General features: G+C 35.6%; 1 protein-coding gene across 3 annotated transcripts in view; it reads right to left on the bottom strand.

Annotated features, from left to right (window-relative positions):
- The window catches only part of FNBP1L (formin binding protein 1 like), a 120565-nt gene that overhangs the window by 21844 nt on the left and 77226 nt on the right, over positions 1-21495 (bottom strand). For all 3 annotated transcript variants that reach the window (XM_067726951.1, XM_067726952.1, XM_067726953.1), the window contains exons 3-7: positions 15217-15270; positions 13784-13931; positions 12934-12996; positions 5457-5561; positions 1802-1930 (exon numbers count right to left, since the gene is read on the bottom strand). In XM_067726951.1, the coding sequence (XP_067583052.1) occupies positions 1802-1930; positions 5457-5561; positions 12934-12996; positions 13784-13931; positions 15217-15270 (499 nt within the window). The remainder of the gene's footprint in view (positions 1-1801; positions 1931-5456; positions 5562-12933; positions 12997-13783; positions 13932-15216; positions 15271-21495) is intronic.

The raw sequence follows: 21495 nt of genomic DNA, 5'->3' as shown, positions 1-21495 counted from the left end.
CTAATAATTAGGAATTTTAAAAAAAAAAAAAAGGAAAACTGAATTTTCTTTTCATTCTGAAGCAGCCCCCTTCCAAAAAAAAAAAAACCCACAAAGATTCTACCCTAACAGTTACACTGTTGTAAATACCTTTTAACAAGTGCTACAGACTTAAAGTACTTAAAACTTGAGGTCTGGGAAGTAGCAAAAAATATATATATATACACAAGGCTTTTAGTATATCCTAAAACCAGGTGACAACAGTTTTCAAGCCTTCTAAAGGACCCCCTACAGGCTACCAGATCTCTGTTTCATACAACCTCCACCGTTCATTCTTCAGTCAGAGCAGTTATTGTTGTTTATGCTCTAGGAAAAGTTTCATTTTAACACAAAATTTTGACACATTTTTTTTCCTTTTTAAGCAACTGGCATAAAACATATACAAGTGTGAGCATTCTAAACCCTTAAGTTAGTTCAGAACATTTTGGTAAGATCTGACTGGACCAAGAATCCACAGTTGACCGCATACCAATGGGTACCCAAACCTACCACATTCTACAGCTCAAAGTGACTATCGAAAGGTTGGAGACACAAGAGGAAAAACAAGAAGCCACAAGGTCAAAGTGATACATGTACGGAATCCCTACAATTCAAAAATTCATTGGCACATGGCACTAAGAATTATGCCAGGACACAATTATGCCGAATAACTTAAAGGCATTTTTTGACACTTCTTATTTGTCAACAATGACCTTTCTTTCTCATAGGAAGCAACTACACTGCTGAAGTCCCCTAGCTCCCAAAGCCTTCATTACTACTTTTTTCCTCTTTACTTCCCAAAGCCTGGGAATTTATTTTGAAACCTGCATTTTCACAAAAGAACTGCGCCCAGCATCACAAAGTGGCAAGACTGTTCCATAGCAAAGTACAAACAAAAGGATCAAGCCCCAAAACACAGAAAAGCAGTGGATCTCCAAGTTAAGGTCTCCCCAGAATACGAAGGCCTAGCTGGTAAGTTTAGAAAAGCACCACAGAGTGAGGACAGGCTGACTGGACGCTCTGGATTAAATGACTGAAATCTGATACCCTCTCTAGTCCACCACCTCTCACTATGCTTCCTTTGTACTTCTAACTTGCCTCCAAGAAAAAAAAGGTGTATTTGGACTGACACTCTTTTCACAAAAGCTCTGCTCTCTCAGGTACTACTGTTTTCAACACTGTTTCACTAAATCCCTTTTCTCTAATTTCTCTTCTTTCTAGAATAGGCGGTAACATAATTTAACCTCCGGAGTCCTTACCTGAGGGCCGTTTGGCAATTAGTATCATCAAATGATGATGGATGGGATTTATAAGCCTGAATTACATTTATGATCTGGCAGCTAGGAAGATAAGCAGGCAAAAACCAGGCTAGCAAATGCATTTCTTAAGATTTATTTCTGCCATCTGGACTAATGCCAATGATTCTGTTATAGTGTCAAAAAGCTACATCCAAATTCTAAGTGAGCAGACTACAATACACAGTTCCAATGAATTCTCCCATCTCATAAGACTTAATAATGTAGTATTAAAATTTATCTAGAAAATGTCTGTTTGAGTGAACTGTTTAATATACTACTAATAAATCTGTAGAAAAATCTGTGATTTCAGTCAGAAAAAATCTACTTTTCACATCTATAATCATAAATTTCTTATCACCAATCTTGATGACTAACTAGTGAATCTAGAAACATTCTGATTGATGCCTGAAATTTTAAAGTTTTACATTTAAAGACTAGCTCTTCCGTATCTAAAATTAGGTTAATTTCACATCTCCAAATTTTACCTTGTAAATCTGAGGAATCACTACGTAGAAATGTTTGTGCTGTTCTCCATTGAAGTTTTGTAATTGTGCAGCATATTCATTCTTATTTTCGTCAGCCATATGTGTACGTAGATTCAACTGCTGTTTAGCCTAGAGGCAAATTGGTCCAAATCATCACCAACGACAAGATGAGCAACAAAATCACAGCTAATTCACTTTTCTAGAAGTTATACTAAAACGAGACTTTTTCTAACTACTGATATCATTTAAAAGTAAAGGAGAGGCTTACAGATCTTATGGCCAGTCTCCCTGTTGCAATATTCCCTTTTTCTTACTGCAATAATAAATCCTCCCCCTTACAATAATCCATGAAAATAAAGTTTCTCCTTAACAAATTCAGATTTTTTTAATTAAATAAATGACAACATTATGGTTTGAAATAGTAAGCTTTTAATCAGAAGAGAAAAATAGCATCAGGAATAATTTAGACAGTTACAAAGTTAGCAGTAAAACATTTCTTTAAACATAATCCAGTTATATCCAACCCAGAACCAGAGTGAAACCAAATAATAGTAAAAATGGGATTTGGGGATAATGTAATGCTTAACAATAATTTCTACCGCTATACAAATCCACAGGTACTTTATTTAAAGAATGCTTATTTAGAATATAGTTCTGTTCATCTCAAGGAAGGTCTTATAGAAATGCTTTTTGAATAAGAATATTAGTACCATCTACTGATTCATTGGTGAGAACATCAGAATACAAACAGCACAAATCTAGATTTATTGGAGGGGAAATCTAAACAATTTTCTCAATTGTTATAAAGTAATAGAAAAAAACAAAATAAGAATTGAAAATTTTTCAGTGTTCCAAGCTATAAATCATGTTAGATGAGAGTGCTTTGAAAATTATATCAATAAAAGCACATTGCGAATACACTTGATTATTCTAATTCTAGTTTTTACAATTGTAATCCCTAACCTTCTAACAGTAGGTCTACAAGTTAGTTCTTCTGAACTCAGAAATAAACTGACCTACAGAAATACATGGCAGTCAAGATCTCAGATAAGTCCACAAAAATCCATTTAATCCACAGTGTACTTGAAAATTAAAATAAATAAGTACTATGAAAACTAAACACCATGGCCCAAAATATTTCTACAGAAAAATACACTTCAAGTTCTAACCTGGGATCGTTAAGTACACATTCATTCACTCCTTTCCCTTTTCTCCCTCCTCTCACAAACTATGATGGAATAAAAGGTTTCCAGAATATTCCCTACCCACAATGGTTCTTTCAGAGGAAGCTCCTCATGTTCCAAGTCACTGGCTGTGATTCCCAAGGCCTGGGAGAAAGGCTCCAGCAGGTTATGTAAGAGAATAAGGCTAGAAGCTAAAACAATTGACACCTTCCCTGGCATATTCTGGGTTTCACATCTACTGCCTTTCCTTTCTTTCTTTCTTTTTCTTTTTATATTTCATCAAATTTTTTGAAAATTTTAATTGTAGCAAAACACACAATACACATAACATAAAATTTACCATCTTAATCATTTTTAAGTGTACAGTTTGATAGCGTTACGTATATTCACGGTTTTGTGCAACTGACTTCCTTTTCTTTAGGAAGATACTCGGCCTGCTCCCTCTTCACCTGTTTTTTTATGCTTTTTTTTTAAACTTTCATAAGTAGTAACTTGAAACTATGTTCCCTTCCCTTCCTGGTCACTTAAAACAGAATTCCTCTACTCTCTGGTATCTAAAGTAAAACCTCAAAGTTTTCCTAATTCTCTAATAATTAAAGGGGTTGCAAACAAATAAGAATAAAAAAGGAAGATATAAACATAAAAATTCTGAACTAGTTAGATGAAACTAACTAGTAGACATGTTATATCTAGATTTCAAGACATCTGACCTGTCTCTAAAGATACCTTTATAGACAAAATGAATAAGTTAAAAATGAGAGTCCAGTTAAAGAGTTCGCCTAACTTGCCTAGTACATAAACTATGTATTCAATTGATGTTTGATAATAAGTCAAAGGAGTTCTTAAGGAGTCAATGTCAACCAGCAAGGAAGTTTCCCATATATAAAATAGGGCTGTTTGCAAGTGTTGTGGTCCACATTTTTATCAAGTAATGATAACACATTATGTGTATGACATGATACCTGGAAGGAAATTAATATAGTGGATGATCAAAATCAGGATCCAAAAATCTTAACAGCAGGATCAAATCTAATAATTGATACAGATGTAGCATATACGTTTAAAAGACCAACAGTACAAGTTCTGTCTGAGACACATATTCTTATACCACACCATATGTGAAAAGACATGGGGATTTCAGTTAACCATAAACTCAATGAGAGTCAAGCCAAACAATGTGGTTGCCCAAAATACATTTAGGGTATAATTAACATAAATTTAGTGTTCAAAACAAAGGAGGTAATCAAACTCAGAACTGATCAGACTGAACTATACCCAATTTGAGGTAACAAAGAATATTGGTTAAATTGGTATCCAAAGGAAAGTATTAACTTGAAGATGTCTGAAAAGTAACTTGAAGGTATTTCATATGTGCAATAGGTGAAGAAACACAATAGTTCATCTAGGGGTAGATAATCTGCTACAAATATCTAAAAACCTATTTTGAGAAAAATATAGATTTGTTATTTTTCTGGTACCTCAAAGAAACTAAAGCTGAACAGGGAGACAAATGGGGTCAATATAAGGAAATGGTAGTTTTTTTTAAAAAAATGAACAGACTATTTTAAGACTCTATATTCCCAATAACAGGGAACTTACTATCGTAAGAGATATGTTATTAAAAATAGGGTAGACAAGATAAACGCCATCATAAGTTATACTAGAAGAACTTTAAGGTAACTGTAACCTGAAATGTATATGATTTTGGGGTTTTTAAAAACTGGTAAAGAAAATGGAAGGTAGAAAATAAATTATTCCTTTCCTCTTGCTTTTTCTTGTTCTGATGCTATAGGAAATTACAAAATTCGAAGGAGAAAATATACTAATGTTGGGCCTTTGTATATACAAAAACATGGAGTAAGGTTCATCTATTTTTCAAAATCCCAACATTTCAGCACTATCACTGTGTCAAATGTCCTAAGATAAAGAACATACAGCAGGGGAGAAGGAGAAGCTAAGCAGCAAAAGTTACAGGGCTGATCCTACCAACAGTAATGTTACAGAACATCTGGCCCAGAATCAGTCAGTGAATGACAAGAGAGAATTCAGTTTTCCAAAATGAACGACTGAATTAATCAAATAATAAACAAATAGTTGATATCACACTTCTGACAGTTTTATCATGTTTTCCCTTCTGTATAGTTGGGAAGCACACTATCCAGCCTCTATTTGCATACCCCATCAACATACCTTAGACTTTCTATCTTATTTTTAAATAGGATAGAAACTCATTCCTAATACCAACTATGTCTTTCCTATACACTCAGAATGCAGTTGACATTAATATATTAATTTTATTCTAATTACTTTCTCAGACCACTATGTGTAAAGTATGCAAATATTTGTGTATCTTAGATTTAGATGTAGTGTATCTCTTGAGGAAACTCTAATACCAACACAAATATTGTAACTACTCTCCATATGCAAGTAATAATATTTTGATATTAAAGTCAGTTTGGATTATTTCTTACCTTTTCAACATCTGCCTTGGTTGCATTAGTATCATTATCCAATCTTTCATAACTCTGTTGTGCCTTCTCTGCCTCTCTACATTCTCTTTCAAATTTCTTTTTACTCTGTTAAAAAAAATTAAAATGCTGAAAAATAAAATTAGATTTATCTCATTTAGAAGTTAACAAATAATACTAAAATTTATATGGAACGATAAGAGACCCAGAATTGCCAAAGTAATCCTGAGGAAAAAGAACAAAGCTGGAGGCATAACCCTTCTAGATTCCAGACAATACTATAAAGCTACAGTTATCAAAACAGCATGGTATTGGCACAATAAAAGACATGGATCAATGGAACAAAAAAGACAGCCCAGAAATAAACCCACACACCTACGACACACCTCTATGACAAAGGAGGCAAGAATATACAATGGAGAAAAGACAGCCTCTTTAGCAAGTGGTATTTGGAAAACTGGACAGCTACATGTAAATCAATGAAATTAGGACACTCCCTCAACACCTTATATAAGAATAAATTCGAGGGCTTCCCTGGTGGTGCTGTGGTTGAGAGTCCACCTGCCAATGCAGGGGACACAGGTTCGTGCCCCGGTCCAGGAAGATCCCACATGCTGCGGAGCAGCTGGGCCCGTGAGCCATGGCCGCTGAGCCTGCGTGTCTGGAGCCTGTGCTCCGCAACGGGAGAGGCCACAACAGTGAGAGGCCCACGTACCGCAAAAAAAAAATGAATAAATTCGAAATGTATTAAAGACCTAAACATAATACAGGACCCCATTAAACTCCTAGAAGAGAACATAAGCAAAACATTCTCAGACATAAATCGCAACAATACTTTCTTAGATCAGTCTCCTGAGGCAAAAGAAGTAAAAGCAAAACTAAACAAATGGGACCTAATCAAACTTAAAAGCTTTTGCAAAGGAAAGCATCAACAAAATAAAAACACCTATGGAATGGGAGAAAATGTTTGCAAATGATGTGACTGATAAGGGGTTAACATTCAAAATATATAAACAACTCATACACCTCAATATCAAAAAAAAATCCAATCAAAAAATGGGCAGAAGACCCAGACATTTCTTCAAAGAAGACATAGAGATGTCCAACAGCCACATGAAAAGGTGTTCAACATAGCTAATTATTAGAGAAATGCAAACAAAACCACAATGAAGTATCACCTCACACTGGTCAGAATGACTATCATCAAAAAAGTCTACAAATAATAAACACTGGAAAGAGTGTGGAGAAAAGGGAACTGTCCTACAAGGTGGGAATGCGAATCGGTGTAGCCACTGTGGAAAACAGTATGCAGGTTTCTCAAGAAACTAAGACTAGAACTAACATATGATCCAGCAGTCCCACTCCTGGGCATATATCCAGAAAAGACGAAAACTCTAATTTGAAAAGATACATACACCCCAATGTTCACAGCAGCACCATTTACAATAGCTATGCCTTGGAAACGACCCAAATGCCTATCAACAGACAACTGGTTTAAGAAGATGTGCTATAGGGGCTTCCCTGGTGGCGCAGTGGCTGGGAGTCCGCCTGCTGATGCAGGGGACGCGGGTTCGTGCCCCGGTACGGGAGGATCCCACATGCTGCGGAGCGGCTGGGCCTGTGAGCCATGGCCGCTGAGCCTGCGCGTCCGGAGCCTGTGCTCCGCAACGGGAGAGGCCACAGCAGTGAGGGGCCCGCGTAACGCAAAAAAAAAAAAAAGAAGATGTGCTATATATATACAATGGGATATTACTCAGCCATAAAGAAAAGAATGAAATATTATCATATGTAGCAACATGGATGGACCTAGAATATCATACTAAGCAGACTAAGTCAGACAAATATTATATGATATCACTTATAAGCGGAATCTAAATAAATAATACGAGTGAATGTATATACAAAACAAACTTATGGTTACCAAAGGGGAAAGGGAACAGGGGGATAAATTAGGAGTATGGGGTTAACAGATATAAATTACTATACATAAAACAGATAAGCAACAGGATTTACTATAGAGCACAAGGAACTATATTCAATATCTTATAATAACCTATACTGGAAAATAATCTGAAAGAATTTATATATATATATAACTGAATAAGTTTGCTGTACATCTGAAACCAACACAATATTGTAAACCAACTATACCTCAATAAAAAAGAAAGTAACTTTAAGGTATTGCCACTGTGTACTGTGTAAAATTACACAAGTAAAATTTTTCTAAATTAGCAAAGAATTTTACTATTACAAACCATGTGCCTTAAATATCAGACATCATAAGACTGTGAAGAAAAAAAATCATAGGCATGACTGAGTTAATATTCATTATGTATCTCAATCTCTTTATAATAAGGAAAATAATCATATGTATTTTGTAATTTTTTATTTTAAGCTCATCTTAAGCATGACTTTTTTGGTTTGTTTGGTGTTTTTTGTTTGGTTTTTATATGTTTGGTTGATTGATTTTGGTGTTTGCTTGTTTTCTTTTCTTTTCTTTTTTTTTTTTTTGATGGAGTCCCAATGTAGCTTAGAATGTGGAAACATCCCTCCAAAGTGGTTTTGTGTTGTTTCTTCCAAGTGTCCCAGGAATACCACCTGCCCAGAATGACCTCTAAAATTTTTTAAATTTAATTCAAATTAGTATGACTTTGCAAAACCTATTTACAACTGAGCATATGATATATTTACTTTCCTGTGTATTTTTTTATCCTGAAGTTAATGTCTTTTTCTAAAAAATTTGCTTTAGTTTTCAATGTACTTTTCTCTAATTCAACCCTAGTGTCCCCAATTCTTTACATCTCTCCTCAGTTAATTCAAACATATTCAGAATTCTATCAATTTTATCTTCTTAATGAAATCAAGAACCCAGAGGTTTGTAACCTGTTAAAATTTGAACTGGTTACCAAACTAGGCCTACTGAATAACTGTTACCTTGGGATTCCCCTTCACCATTTCCTGGGGATTCCTTTCAATTCTCCCTTAATTCGAATCTCCTGTTTCCTAGTTCCACACCTGCCCCTTTCTTGGTTCATTTCTCTATTTTACTAGAACACATTCAGCAGTAGCTTCCTAAAAGAAGCTTCCTAAAAGAGATAATTGTTTAAGTCTCCATGACTGAAAATGCCTTTCCATCTATTTTAACTGATAAAATTTGGCCAGGTGTGAAACTCTAAGTAGGAAATCTTCTTTCTTCAGAAATGTAAAAGTACCACTCCACTGTCTTCTGGCTTCCTGATCCCATTCTGATCCCTGATCCTTTGCATAAAATATGTTTATTTTGTTTTGTTTTTTCTCTCTGGAGGTTGGTAGGATCTTCTCTCCTAATTGTTCTGAAATTTCATGAAGCTACGTCTTGCTGTGAATCCACTGTGCTGAGCACCTGGAAAATCCTTTCCATCTGGAAACTCATGTCTTTCTGTTCTGGGGAAATTTTCTTGAATTAATTTTGCCTATCCATTTTCTATGTTTTCTCTTTTTTAAGATGCTTACTATCTTGAAAATGAACCTATAGGATGAGTCCCTCTAATTCTCTTATATTTTCTCTCATATTTTCAATCTCTGTCATTTTGCTCTACTTTGAGAGATTTCTTCAATTTCATTCTTTCTAGTGAGCTTTTCATTTCTGCTACCATAAAGTTCTTTTTTGTTCTTTATATGTTCCTTTCTTTATAGTATCTTGTTCCTATTTCATGGATGTAATAACTTCTCTATTCCCTATGAAAATGTTAATAATAGTTCTGGGTTTTGCTTGTTTTTGCTTTTTAATTTCTATTTCCTTTCACAGTCACTGTTTCTTCAAAGTTGCTTTTTTTTCTGCATACTAGTTTTTCTGCATACTCTGGTATCTACATTAGATGTTTTTTTTTTAAATGTCTGGGGATACCTGCCAATCTGCTCTTATTTTAAAAGCTAATTGGATTATGGCCTTTTCCTCTACAGTGATAAGGCCAGGCAGTTTCCTTGAAGAAACCATGGTGCCTGTATCTTTAAGTCTTTCCTCTCAAACTAATTAAATTCCACAGAAGAGACTCTTCCAATTTCTTGTCTGGAAAATATATGCCTTGCTACCTGTATTCTGAGAATTACTCAGAAGAAAGCACAGGATGTCAACATTTTCTATTTACCTAACCAGTTACAATGTCAATTTCTTGTCTTGAGGATTACAAAACTATTCAGATAGTGCAAACCTCATAACTACAAGGTCAAAAGGTTTAAATTTCTCACAGGATACCTCCTACTCCTTGACCTTCAGATAGAGACAAGGTTCTTCGCTACCTCCCTTGGCCAGTAGGCAGAGCTCCTGCCACCTTTTGCTAAAGGTTTAGTCCTTCAAAGAGTCAAACTTTATACAGGGATTTCAGTTCCAACTCTCCAAACATACAGAGCTAAAACCTAAACTTTGTCAGCGTGTGAGTACTAAACCCCAAGCCCTTAGCAAGGTCCTGTAAACCATACCCCAAAACCTCTAGAACCACTTTTCAAATGCCACTGTATCAGCTCACACAACTATTGCTCTGGCTTTTAGTTTACCCTTAGTTTCCAGGGTAAAAATTTTAAATGTACTTACTATTTTTATTAGTATGAGATATCAAATGAGATACATAAAATTTATTCAAAGCATAAATATACCTGAATATACATAATATACAGAATGTCACTTTCCTGTGAAGATTAAAACTAAATTTCCACAGTTAATTCTCTGAAACTCAGTTCAGAGCTGTGTTTTCAAATTGAACAGCTATAGCTACTAATTTTGGTGTAATTTGAGGCAACTCATACACAACAATACTTTTTTTTTTTGCGGTACACGGGCCTCTCACTGCTGTGGCCTCTCCCGTTGCGGAGCAGACTCCGGACGCGCAGGCTCAGCAGCCATGGCTCATGGGCCCAGCCGCTCCGCGGCATGTGGGATCTTCCCGGACCGGGGCACAAACCCGTGTCCCCTGCATCAGCAGGCGGCCTCTCAACCGCTGCGCCACCAGGGAAGCCCACAACAATACTTTTATATCAAGTGGCCTATTGTTTGTGAAAAAAAATCTACCTACTAATTTCCTTGCAACAGCAAAAGAATCATGAGTACAGTAATATTAAAAATACTCCTTCCCTGAAAGATATTATATCATTATACAATACAGGGATATACTCCAGAAAAGATTCTCCTTTCTTCATCCTTTGTGTCGCAGACTAATCAACAGCCACATCTACTCCCCTATTCTTTCTCAGAAGAGCCCACCTCCCTGTACGGAGGCTGAAAAGAGCTGATAACTTGCTTTACCAGCCTTCCCACAGCTGGGGCATGGTCAAGTAATCTAATCCTGTCAAAGGCACCCATGAAGAATTCTGCTGGGGTTTTCTGGGAAAGCTTTCCTTCCCTGATAAGAGGAAACAGAAGAGAAATGCTTCCTCTCTCCTGCTTCTGCATGCAGCTGAATGAGGATGTGGTGCTTGGCTGCTTAAATCAACTGTTGACCATAAAGGGACAAGTCTGAGGGAAAAGGCCATGGACAAGACAGCAACGTGGACAGATAGAAAAAGCAGCCTTGGTGACATCACTGAGCTACTGACCAACTCTAGAACTGACCTGTTTCCGAGCTTTGTTCTTATAAACTCATATGATCTGTTATTTGGAACCACCTGATAGACCTGCCATTTCTGATGCTTCAATCTTCTCAATCTCTGACCATTCCTTCAAAATCTTCTTCACAGGCTACTGTCTTCTGCCCTCAACTTAAATGTCAGTGGGGCCTATTTTGTTTATCCTGGGTTAATAACTGTCTTTAAAATTTTTTTTTCTCAATGTTCAATACTCTGTCACTAATTCAAGCTTTCTCTCCTAGTTCTTTAAATATCCTCTCAATTATTGCAAACATGTTAGGAATTTTACAATTTCGTTTTCTTGATTAGACATGAAGACATGGGACTATAAAAGGCATCCTGCACATATTTCTACATATTACACAGAAATTATATTTGTGTCTCTTTCTTACTAGACTGCAGGCTCCACAAAAACAAGACCATATCATATTTGCTTTTGTACCAGACTCAATACATGTTACAGATGCCTTCAATAAACATGAGTTGAGCTGAACTCACCTTTATTTCACAATATTGTTAACGCCTTAAAGAAATCTCTCCTACATTTTTTGATGCTTGTTTTTTATGACCCTTATGACTTTTGCTTAATAACTAACAATTGTTCTAAAGGTAAGTCAGCACATATCAACAGGAATGATTTGTGTCAACTCCAGTTTTTAAAGGGACAAATAACTCATGAGTGTAGGAGTCTGTTATTTTGTGCAAATGAAAGACACACATACATACACATTCATTGGGTGGCAGATACTAAGGACGCTAGTTAAGGCAATTTAAAATTTAATAAATGTAAACACTCCCTAGAAGTCTTTCTGAAACCAATTAGAAAGAAAATCAAAACAAAAATGAAAAGAGACTATTAATATACCTAAGAATTCTCAATCAGTACTGGTGATTAGAATCTTACATCAGTGACAGTTATATAGTAGAAATTTAATCTAAGCTTTTAATCCGTGCCTTTAAAAAAGAAAAAAAAAAGCTGAAAGCTGTACACGTATATGCATACTTTTTTTTTTTTAATCTCAGACTTGTCGTTTTTCCAACAACCACAAGCTAAATTGATTAACATGAAAAACTCCCTTCAGCATAATTTTCAAGGAATACAGTGTCCATCATAAAAGTATGCAGGGAAAGAGTAAACTGCTTGCTAACATGAGGGTTCAAGAAAGAATATTAACCTTATATGACAGCACATCATTTGGCATAACGTTTTAAGTAAAGAAGATAAAATGTTCCATGTAAACATCTTGGTTTTCAAATGACTGTATGCCAGGATATTTAAGAAAAACCACATTAATAAGTACCTTTGGAAAGTTTTTAAAGTAAATAATTATTATGCTTTTATAATTTTGCCCTATAAAGTACTTTATTTCCTACAGTAAGATAGTCTATGACCAGCAGCCCAGTACTAGAAACACTCAATTACAGAATCACTGAACTGGAAGAAACATTTCATATAATCTAGTTCACTGTCTTCATTTTTCATTTGCTAAAACTGAAGTCAAGAAAAAATCAGGTGCTAAGGAAAAGGCAGAACTAGAATCTAGTTTCTCTTAGTCTCAGTCACATGGTCTTCTAGGATGTATCAATATTTCCTTATTACTTCTATCCTCTATCAATATTTTATAGTAACAACGGCAAAGTCAAAAAGAATCTTCCTAAATGTTTACAATTATCTGAAGATTACAGAATTGGTACAAGTACAGAACCATGTAGAAAAAAGGAAAACAGACAAAATGGTCTCATATTCTCTACTTACACCAACGTCAAATTACAAATAATACTACATTGAGAAATATTAAACTCAAATAGATATGAAGCATAAGAGCATTTAGAGCTAAATGCTACAAAATTTTATGTTAAACATGAAAACACTATAACTCACATTATCCATCTGTTTCCAGCACATGTCAAGGTATTGCTGGGCTTTTCGTCCCTCTTGAAGATGCTGAAGATCATAACAACAACCAAAAAAACAAACAAAACAAATTTTTAAATTACAATACCAATTAAAGCCTAAAGTCCCCAAAAGGCTTTTCACTTAATTTTTTTTCAAGGTACTAATTATGTAAACTTTATCAAGACTTAGGAATAGATTATTAGTAAAGCAAAAATTCTCTAAAATGCATTTTATAGACTATTACTTAAATATTTTAAATATAATCTTTAAGACAGATATAATCTCTTGGAAAATACATGATTATCTAAATAGGGGTTGACAAAGTTTTCTATAAAGGGTCAAATAAACATTTTAGGCTTTGTAAACCACACGGTCTCTGTCTCTGTTACAAATATTCAACTCTGCTAATATAATGCAAAAGCAGCCACACACAATATATAAGTGAATGAGTGTGCGCCTGTTCCAATAAGACTTTATGGTCACTAAAATTTGAATTTCATATAATTTTCACATGTCATAAAATATTCTTTTTTTCATTTTCAACTATCTAAAAATGTAAAAACCATTCTTAGCTCATGGTAACTAGGAAACAAAAACAGGCAGTAAACTACATTTGTCCCACTGGCTGGAATTTAGCAAACCTCAGTCTTAAATCCGAAGGATCACAAATTAGCAAGAATGTCTTGAGATAATTTTAGCTAGAAGAAATTTAGAGAAATAGAAAACCAGTTTATGCTGTATGACTATACATTATTTTAAAAAGCAAAGTAATTACTTCATTTCTGTGAAAATATTTCATATACTATTATAACTGTATAAAAATGACAAGAATTACCATTTTTCTTTCAGTTTTCAGATCATGAGCATATCTCATTAATTCACCATAAACTCTGTGCGCCATTTCTTCTGCTACTACTTCTCGCTGTCCTGCATAGTCATTTAACTCGTTAAGGATGTTAAAAAAGGCTATACACGAAGTAAACCTGACAAAAACATATTAAAAATGGTGAAATTTATTTTTACTTTCATTATAAATGTTTTTGTGAGGTACAGATTGAGCCTGATACTTAACAAATTTTAACATATTCAACCTAAATCTCAGCTACTAGCTCTAAATTAACTTTGTATGAAAAGAATCCTGCTTAAGCTCAAGTTGTACATGTTTATATATCTTCAGGCAGTCTTAATTTATAAATAAAAGGATATTTGGGATCAAAAAAATAATAAGAATACTACCTGCAGGCTCTTTTAGCATACTGGAATCTCTTAAGTTGCCAATTAACTGCCCTGAGCTTGGGAATGAACTTGGTTGGATTCCTAGGCTTGGCAGCTGAACCTATTACAGAGATGATATGCTTGCTCTAGAGGACAGAACCTGCCAATTATACCACTCAAATGCATCTCGATGGGTGATCTACAGAACAATTTTGCTATCAGCTCTGGACACAGCTGCCTGTATGTCTGCCCACATCCTGAATGCAACTGAAGTGCCGCTATGGTTGGCACCACAGAGGGGTAAGAAGGGGCAAAAATAAGGGTAGAAAGAATGTGTGTGGAGGGAAGGAGAGAAACAAAGAGAATCACTGTATTAAAATGTACAGATCTACTTGAATACACTGCCAGAACACTCTTACATAAGCTGAAGGTGGACAGCTCAGCTAGGACTCCATTAACACTAAACCTGAGAATCCTCTAACAACTGACAATTACACACAAAGTTGTTTTAAGTCTAGTCTCCTTTTGTTTCTGCATTTTACAACTATCCATGTATCCCCCTGTTTAAGAATGCCAAAAAGCTCACAGGCAAAGGTTTGCTCATAGGCAAACCTTTTATTCAGAGTTCCAAAATTACCCTGAAAACCTTATTCCTTTTCATTAATCCTTTAAACCAAACAGCCAAATTGTTTTACTACCTGTAAAAGTAAAAGCAAGAATCTAACAAGCTGACAGCTACAAAATAAAGTATGGAAAAAAAAAACCCTTTTCTTCTGGAGACTACATCATTCAAGTGGAGTCCCAGTCCACCTATTACTTAGAAATCACACTTCAACTATTCTAAAAAGCTATTATAAACCCCCCCTGAAGTATGCAACCTCATAAGAAAAAACAGTAGTTTCCTCTTTCATAAACATTATGATTTTTTATTAAAATAAACTTTTAAAAATCTTTATAAAAAGCTAATGGCATAATATTTATTTTACTAAATAACAAAAATATAGGTCTTCTTTTAAAATTTAATATGCAACCGTAAATAGGTATATAATTTACCTTGGCTCTTCATCTTTGGTGGAACGTTTGGGACAGTACTTCTTAACCAGATTTCTATAGGAAGAAGATTTTTTAAAATTTACTAAAATACTGTTGTTGAAATTCAAATACTCTGAAAGTTTCCAATTTCATTATATCAAGAATTTAATGATGTAAAAAAATTAAGACAGCAACATGATTGCCTATTACCATCATAATAGACAATCATTACTTACATTTTCTCCTTAAAATACTGATTCCTGTAGAAAGAAATGTTATTTCTATGTTTATACGAGTGTAATAGTAACAATTTGGTTGATTATGCTATCAAACTAAAAAGAATTAAGAGGAAGAATAAAAAAAACAAAGTACTCAGTATATGAAACAAAGTACTCAGTATATGAAACTGAGTTATGGCAGAAAGACACGTATTTCAAGGAAATACTATCATTATTTTCTTTTGTAAATCAGGGATTATAATACTAACTAAGGTAAAATGTAAACAGATGCGGACCCACTACAGGATAAAAGAATAGTTCGTCAGTATCCTCTGTAACTCTACTTTTATATGATAATCACTATGTGATCCTTAACCTTCTCTTTCTTTAGGCAAATGAATTAATTCCAATTGTAACTTTCTCTGCCTGTATCTATGTCCATTCTTGACAGTCTCGGACTAGAATGCTACCTCATTTCATCGTTGCAAAATCAGAGGCAGACAAGCACATGGACTCTGGAGTCAAACTGGACTACGTGGGTTTTGTGTGGCTTCTGTGTGACCTTGGGCAATTTACTCACACTCTTTGTGCCCAGTTTTCTATAAATGGTGATACACAGTACCTCTAACCCATAAGGTTATGAGAATTAAAGTAGACAATATTTGCAAAGCATTAACCACAGTCCTTTATACCACGCTCCTGAAAATATGATCCATGGACCAGTAAAGGTCCAGACTCCTCATTACCTATCCCACAACAAGCTAAGAACAGAAGTTGAGAGTAGTTTTATAAATGTTGAATCTAACAGTAAAAAAAAGTAGGGCCTGTATTTCATGTCTCCTTTTATGTCATTTTTTTCTAGCATTAAATTTTTATTGTATTTTATAAAAGCATCAGTAGAAACTTTAAAAAAAACTAGTCCATCATCACAAATAATTTGAGATGTACTGGTTTAAACTATAATATCTATGGAAATCAGCAATTATGAGGTAACTGATTAACTTATTATGGTTATAACCACAGTCTCCAACCTATAAATGGGTTGCAGGCTGGAAATTACTTTTAAAGTCAGTGATTTTCAACCATGAGTCCCTGAATTACTTTAAATAAAAACAAGTCAAAGTTGGGCGAAGAACATTCCAAAGAGCAAGTAGTTTCAAATTCTGAACATAATTTTGTATATCAACATTTTAAGCATTGTTTAGAGTTATAGGCTATAATTGACATTTGTTGTCTATGCCTACCTGCATCACTCACTACACTTTTTTATTCTGTAACAGTTTGTAGCAGACATATTTCTGCTCATCAAAGAACCCTATTGGGCTTCCCTGGTGGCGCAGTGGTTGGGGGTCCGCCTGCCGATGCAGGGGACACGGGTTCACGCCCCGGTCCGGGAGGGTCCCACATGCCGCGGAGCGGCTGGGCCCGTGGGCCGTGGCCGCTGGGCCTGCGCGTCCGGAGCCTGTGCTCCGCAACAGGAGAGGCCGCAGCGGTGAGAGGCCCACGTACCGCAAAAAGAAATAAAGAAATAAAGATCCCTATTATTTCACACATTTTCCAGCACACTTGCAGTTAGGCAGAACCATGTGGCTAATTCTGTATAATGGGCTGTTAGCTCTGTGTTAAGTACCAAGCTAAAGCATTATAGTTCACGCATAAACGTCTGGGCTTCTTCATTCCCTGATGAAGCAACTGTGGAGGCTTCATGTTAAGATCAAGGTGAAAACAGTATGGATTCTTGAGTTACCACATGGACTACTAGAGTTATCACCTAGCCTTGTGGCTGACTTTGCATGAGCAAGAAATAAGCTTTTGCTGCGTAAAGTCCCTGAGATTTGGGAGTTATTATTCTAGTACAGCCTAGCATAACCTAAACTACAGCTCCTCTATTGTCACGTCTACGTAATTGTGGTGGGTTGGTCACATATAACAGTCCAGAAACACTTATTTGATCCAGGCCCATTAATCCAGGCCAAAGTCAATGCTAAAATTTCTGTTGAAATTCTTGGTAAGATATGTTTTTTCTTTTTTTTAATTTTTATTTTATATTGGAGTATAGTTAACAATGTGTTAGTTTCAGGTGTACAACAAAGTAATTCAGTTATACATATAAATATATCTATTCTTTTTCAAATTCTTTTCCCATTTAGGTTATTACAGAATACTGAGCAGAGTTCCCTGTGCTGTACAATAGGTCCTTGTTGTTCATCAACATGTCCTCTTTATGCTGAAGCTAAGTTGATAGGACACAATCCTGGAGGCCCCACGTGTAAAGAGCCTACTTGGGTATTAAATCAACAGAAAGGACAACAAAACCAAGAGAAAAAGAGAGAAATTCTTACTTTTCTGAGTACCCAGATCCCTAAACTTTTCAGTCAAATAAGCCATAAATTCCTTTCTTTGCTTAAACCAATATGACTTGGGCTTCTGACACTTGAAAGAATTATGACTACTACCACAGATATTAACACAAAAGTCTTAACGTATTCATAGCTTAAACACAGCATAAACAACACTAATTTGAACTCTAGCTTCTGGGAGGAAGAGCACAAATACCACAAGAGGGAAGGGGAAGAAGAAAGTAATATTACTTTTACCTTTTGAGCATGCACAGTTAATCCTCAGCAATTTTTTAAAATTTGTCTTGCCTCTCTTATGTAAAGTCACCCATCTATGGGAAGCTCTTCCCAAGCCCCAATAAAGCCCTCAGAAACCATATACAAACCACTAAGACTCCATCCAAGCCTACCCTGCCACTAGAAAAACTACAGCATGGTCCAAAATGTTCTTGTACTCCACTAAATCAAAACTTCTATTCTAGGAAAACATATGCCCTAGAAGAAGACACAACAAATTATTAATAGTACTCATTTCTAGGGAGAGGGGCTGGGAAGTGACTAAAATTTAAATGTGTTACAGTGATCATATACTGTTTTTTAATTTAAAAACAAATTAATGATAAAAGCATACCCAAAGAATTTATCCCCTCAAAGCAGCTGATCTCAGTTGGGCCTTCTAAGAAAACAGTCTGAAGTCGGCAAAAATACACACCAAGGTGTGACTGGTTACTAAGTCCCACAAATCCTTGCTTTGAATTTTTAACATAATATGCTTATTAGGTCAAATAAATCTCTGGCTTGTCTTAAATATGTAAGTGTAAAACAGGCAGGTTCCTCCTCAACTAAAAATATTTTAGGCAATTCATCTCTCTCAAGAAATCTGCCCTTAGAACCCTCTTGCACTGCTGGTGGGAACGTAAATTGATACAGCCACTAAGGAGAACAGTATGGAGGTTCCTTAAAAAACTAAAAATAGAACTACCATATGACCCAGCAATCCCATTACTTGGCATATACCCTGAGAAAACCATAATTCACAAAGAGTCATGTACCACAATGTTCACTGCAGCTCTATTTACAACAGCCAGGACATGGAAGCAACCTAAGTGTCCATCTACAGATGAACGGATAAAGATGTGACACATACATACAATGGAATATTACTCAGCCATAAAAAGAAACAAAATTGAGTTATTTGTAGTGAGGTGGTTGGACCTAGAGTCTGTCATACAGAGTGAAGTCAGAAAGAGAAAAACAAATACCGTATGCTAACACATATACATGGAATCTAAAAAAAAAAAAAAGGTTCTGAAGAACCTAGGGGCAGGACAGGAATAAAGATGCAGACGTAGAGAATGGACTTGAGGATACGGGGAGGGGGAAGGGTAAGCTGGGATGAAGTGAGAGAGTGGCAGGGACATATATACACTACCAAATGTAAAATAGATAGCTAGTGGGAAGCAGCCGCATAGCACAGGGAGATCAGCTCAGCGCTTTGTGACCACCTAGAGGGGTGGGATAGGGAGGGTGGGAGGGAGACGCAAGAGGGAGGAGATATGGTAATATATGTATATGTATACCTGATTCACTTTGTTATAAAGCAGAAACTAACACACCATTGTAAAGCAGTTATACTCCAATAAAGATGTTAAAAAAAAGAAGAAGAAATCTGCACTTAGAACCCTCCTACACTGTTGGTGGGAATGTAACTGGTACAGCCACTACTGAGAACAGTGTGGAGGTTCCTTAAGAAACTAAAAATAGAGCTACCACATGATCCAGCAATCCCACTCCTGGGCATATACCGGAGAAAAACATGGTTCGAAAAGATACATGCACCCCAGTGTTCAATTGCAGCACTGTTTACAATAGCCAAGACATGGAAGCAACCTAAATATCCATTGACAGATTAGTGGATAAAGAAGATGTGGTACACATATACAACGGAATACTACTCAGCCATTAAAATGAATGAAATAATGCCAGTTGCAGCAACATGGATGGACCTGGAGATTATCATACTAAGTGAAGTAAATCAGACAGAGAAAGACAAATATCATATTATATTGCTTATATGCAGAATCTAAGAAAAAGATACAAATGAACTTATTTACAAAACAGAAACAGACTCACAGACTTAAAGAACAAACTTATAGTTATCTATAGTTATCTGGGGCGGGGGAGGGGAAAGGTGAGGGGGAGGGATAGACTGGGAGTTTGGGATTGACATGTACACACTGCTGTATTGAAAATAAATATCCAACAAGGACCTATTGTCTCAGCTCAGTACTCTGTAATAACCTAAATAGAAAAAGAATTTGAAAAAGAATAGATACATGTATATGTATAACGGAATCACTTTGCTGTACATCTGAAGCTAATACAACATTGTTAATCAAACTATACTCCAATATAAAATAAATATTAAAAAAAAAAAAGAAAAAGAAATCTGCCCTTAGTGTCAGTTTCCCTAGGCTACTGTTTTTGAAATTTTCCTCTAAGTCCAGAGATTCTCCAAGTAACCAATTATGATAGCAGTTTTTATATGTAAGACATGTTTTGAATAGCATGTTATGAATCAGGAATTAATTAAAACCAAGTTTTATACAGATACAATACATATTATAGAAATTATAATAGATGTCATAGATAAGCTAATACTTTGTTTTGATGTGTGTGTGTTTCATCCATGTTTTCTAAGAAACTTAGGATCATGCACTATGGATACAGAGGAATTAACACTCTTCCTTCAGTAGCCTGAGAAGGCTTCTAAATGTAATGGGTTTCTCCAAATATTATAGTATTCTCTATATATCCTAATTGTATATGTGATATTAAATATATCATACTACTTAATTTATATTTAAATTGCTGATTTTAATATTTTTTACCCATTCTAGTTTTGTCATGTTTATATGAGTTTTAGTGAAAATTATAAAGTATTCCAAATAATTTCTCAAAACTTTAATTCATTTTTATTTAAACTACATTTTACAGTTAAATGATGAGGTACAAGATACCTCAAAAAATTTTAAGCAGAAAATCACCTCTATACATTTTCAATCTTTCAACATTTGAGAGGCTCTGAGCTCTAATTACTGTTTAACAGGTGATCAATACCATATTTATTTGTAAAATGGGACACAAATCATACTATGGCATAAGGGTAGTATTAGATATCTGAGACTGACTAGTATCCCTTTTCTTAATTGCTGTCCCTATATCTAACGGTTAACATGCTTAGGAATTACCAGATTAAGATAAACGGCCCTATTTGTGGGCCTCAGCTAAGTGATCCAGAGATAGAAAACTGAATCTGGCTGGGCCAAAGAATTCTCTTACTGGAATTTTTAAGTGTTTGTACCTGATACAGCTTTGAGATCAGTACAAGAGCTGAATCTCTGAGACATAAAACTGAATGGTGGTGAGTATATTTCCTGCCATGTGGAGAAAAAAGGCCAGTCTGCACTGAAAGAATGAAGCCAACACATAAAAAGAAGCCCAAAAAGGAGCGGGGGGGGGGGGGGGGGGGGGGCGGGGGGCGGGGGGGGGGGATGGGGAGGAGGGAAGGAGGGAGGGAGGGAGGGAGGGAGTAAGGAAGACAACAAAGGTCTCTGGCTCTCTGGCTGTGTTTCAGATCCTGACTTTTTTTTCCCCTGTGACCTAGCTGCATCCCAGGACTTCCAGCAGCTGAATAGTTCAACCTCTTCTTGAGCTCAAGTTAAAAAATCAAATCAATTAAA

The sequence above is a fragment of the Pseudorca crassidens genome, chromosome 2 (genome assembly GCF_039906515.1).
Source record: "Pseudorca crassidens isolate mPseCra1 chromosome 2, mPseCra1.hap1, whole genome shotgun sequence".
NCBI lineage: Eukaryota > Metazoa > Chordata > Mammalia > Artiodactyla > Delphinidae > Pseudorca > Pseudorca crassidens.
Note: the sequence above shows the minus strand (reverse complement) of the source record. Positions and strands in the feature narration are given on the sequence as shown.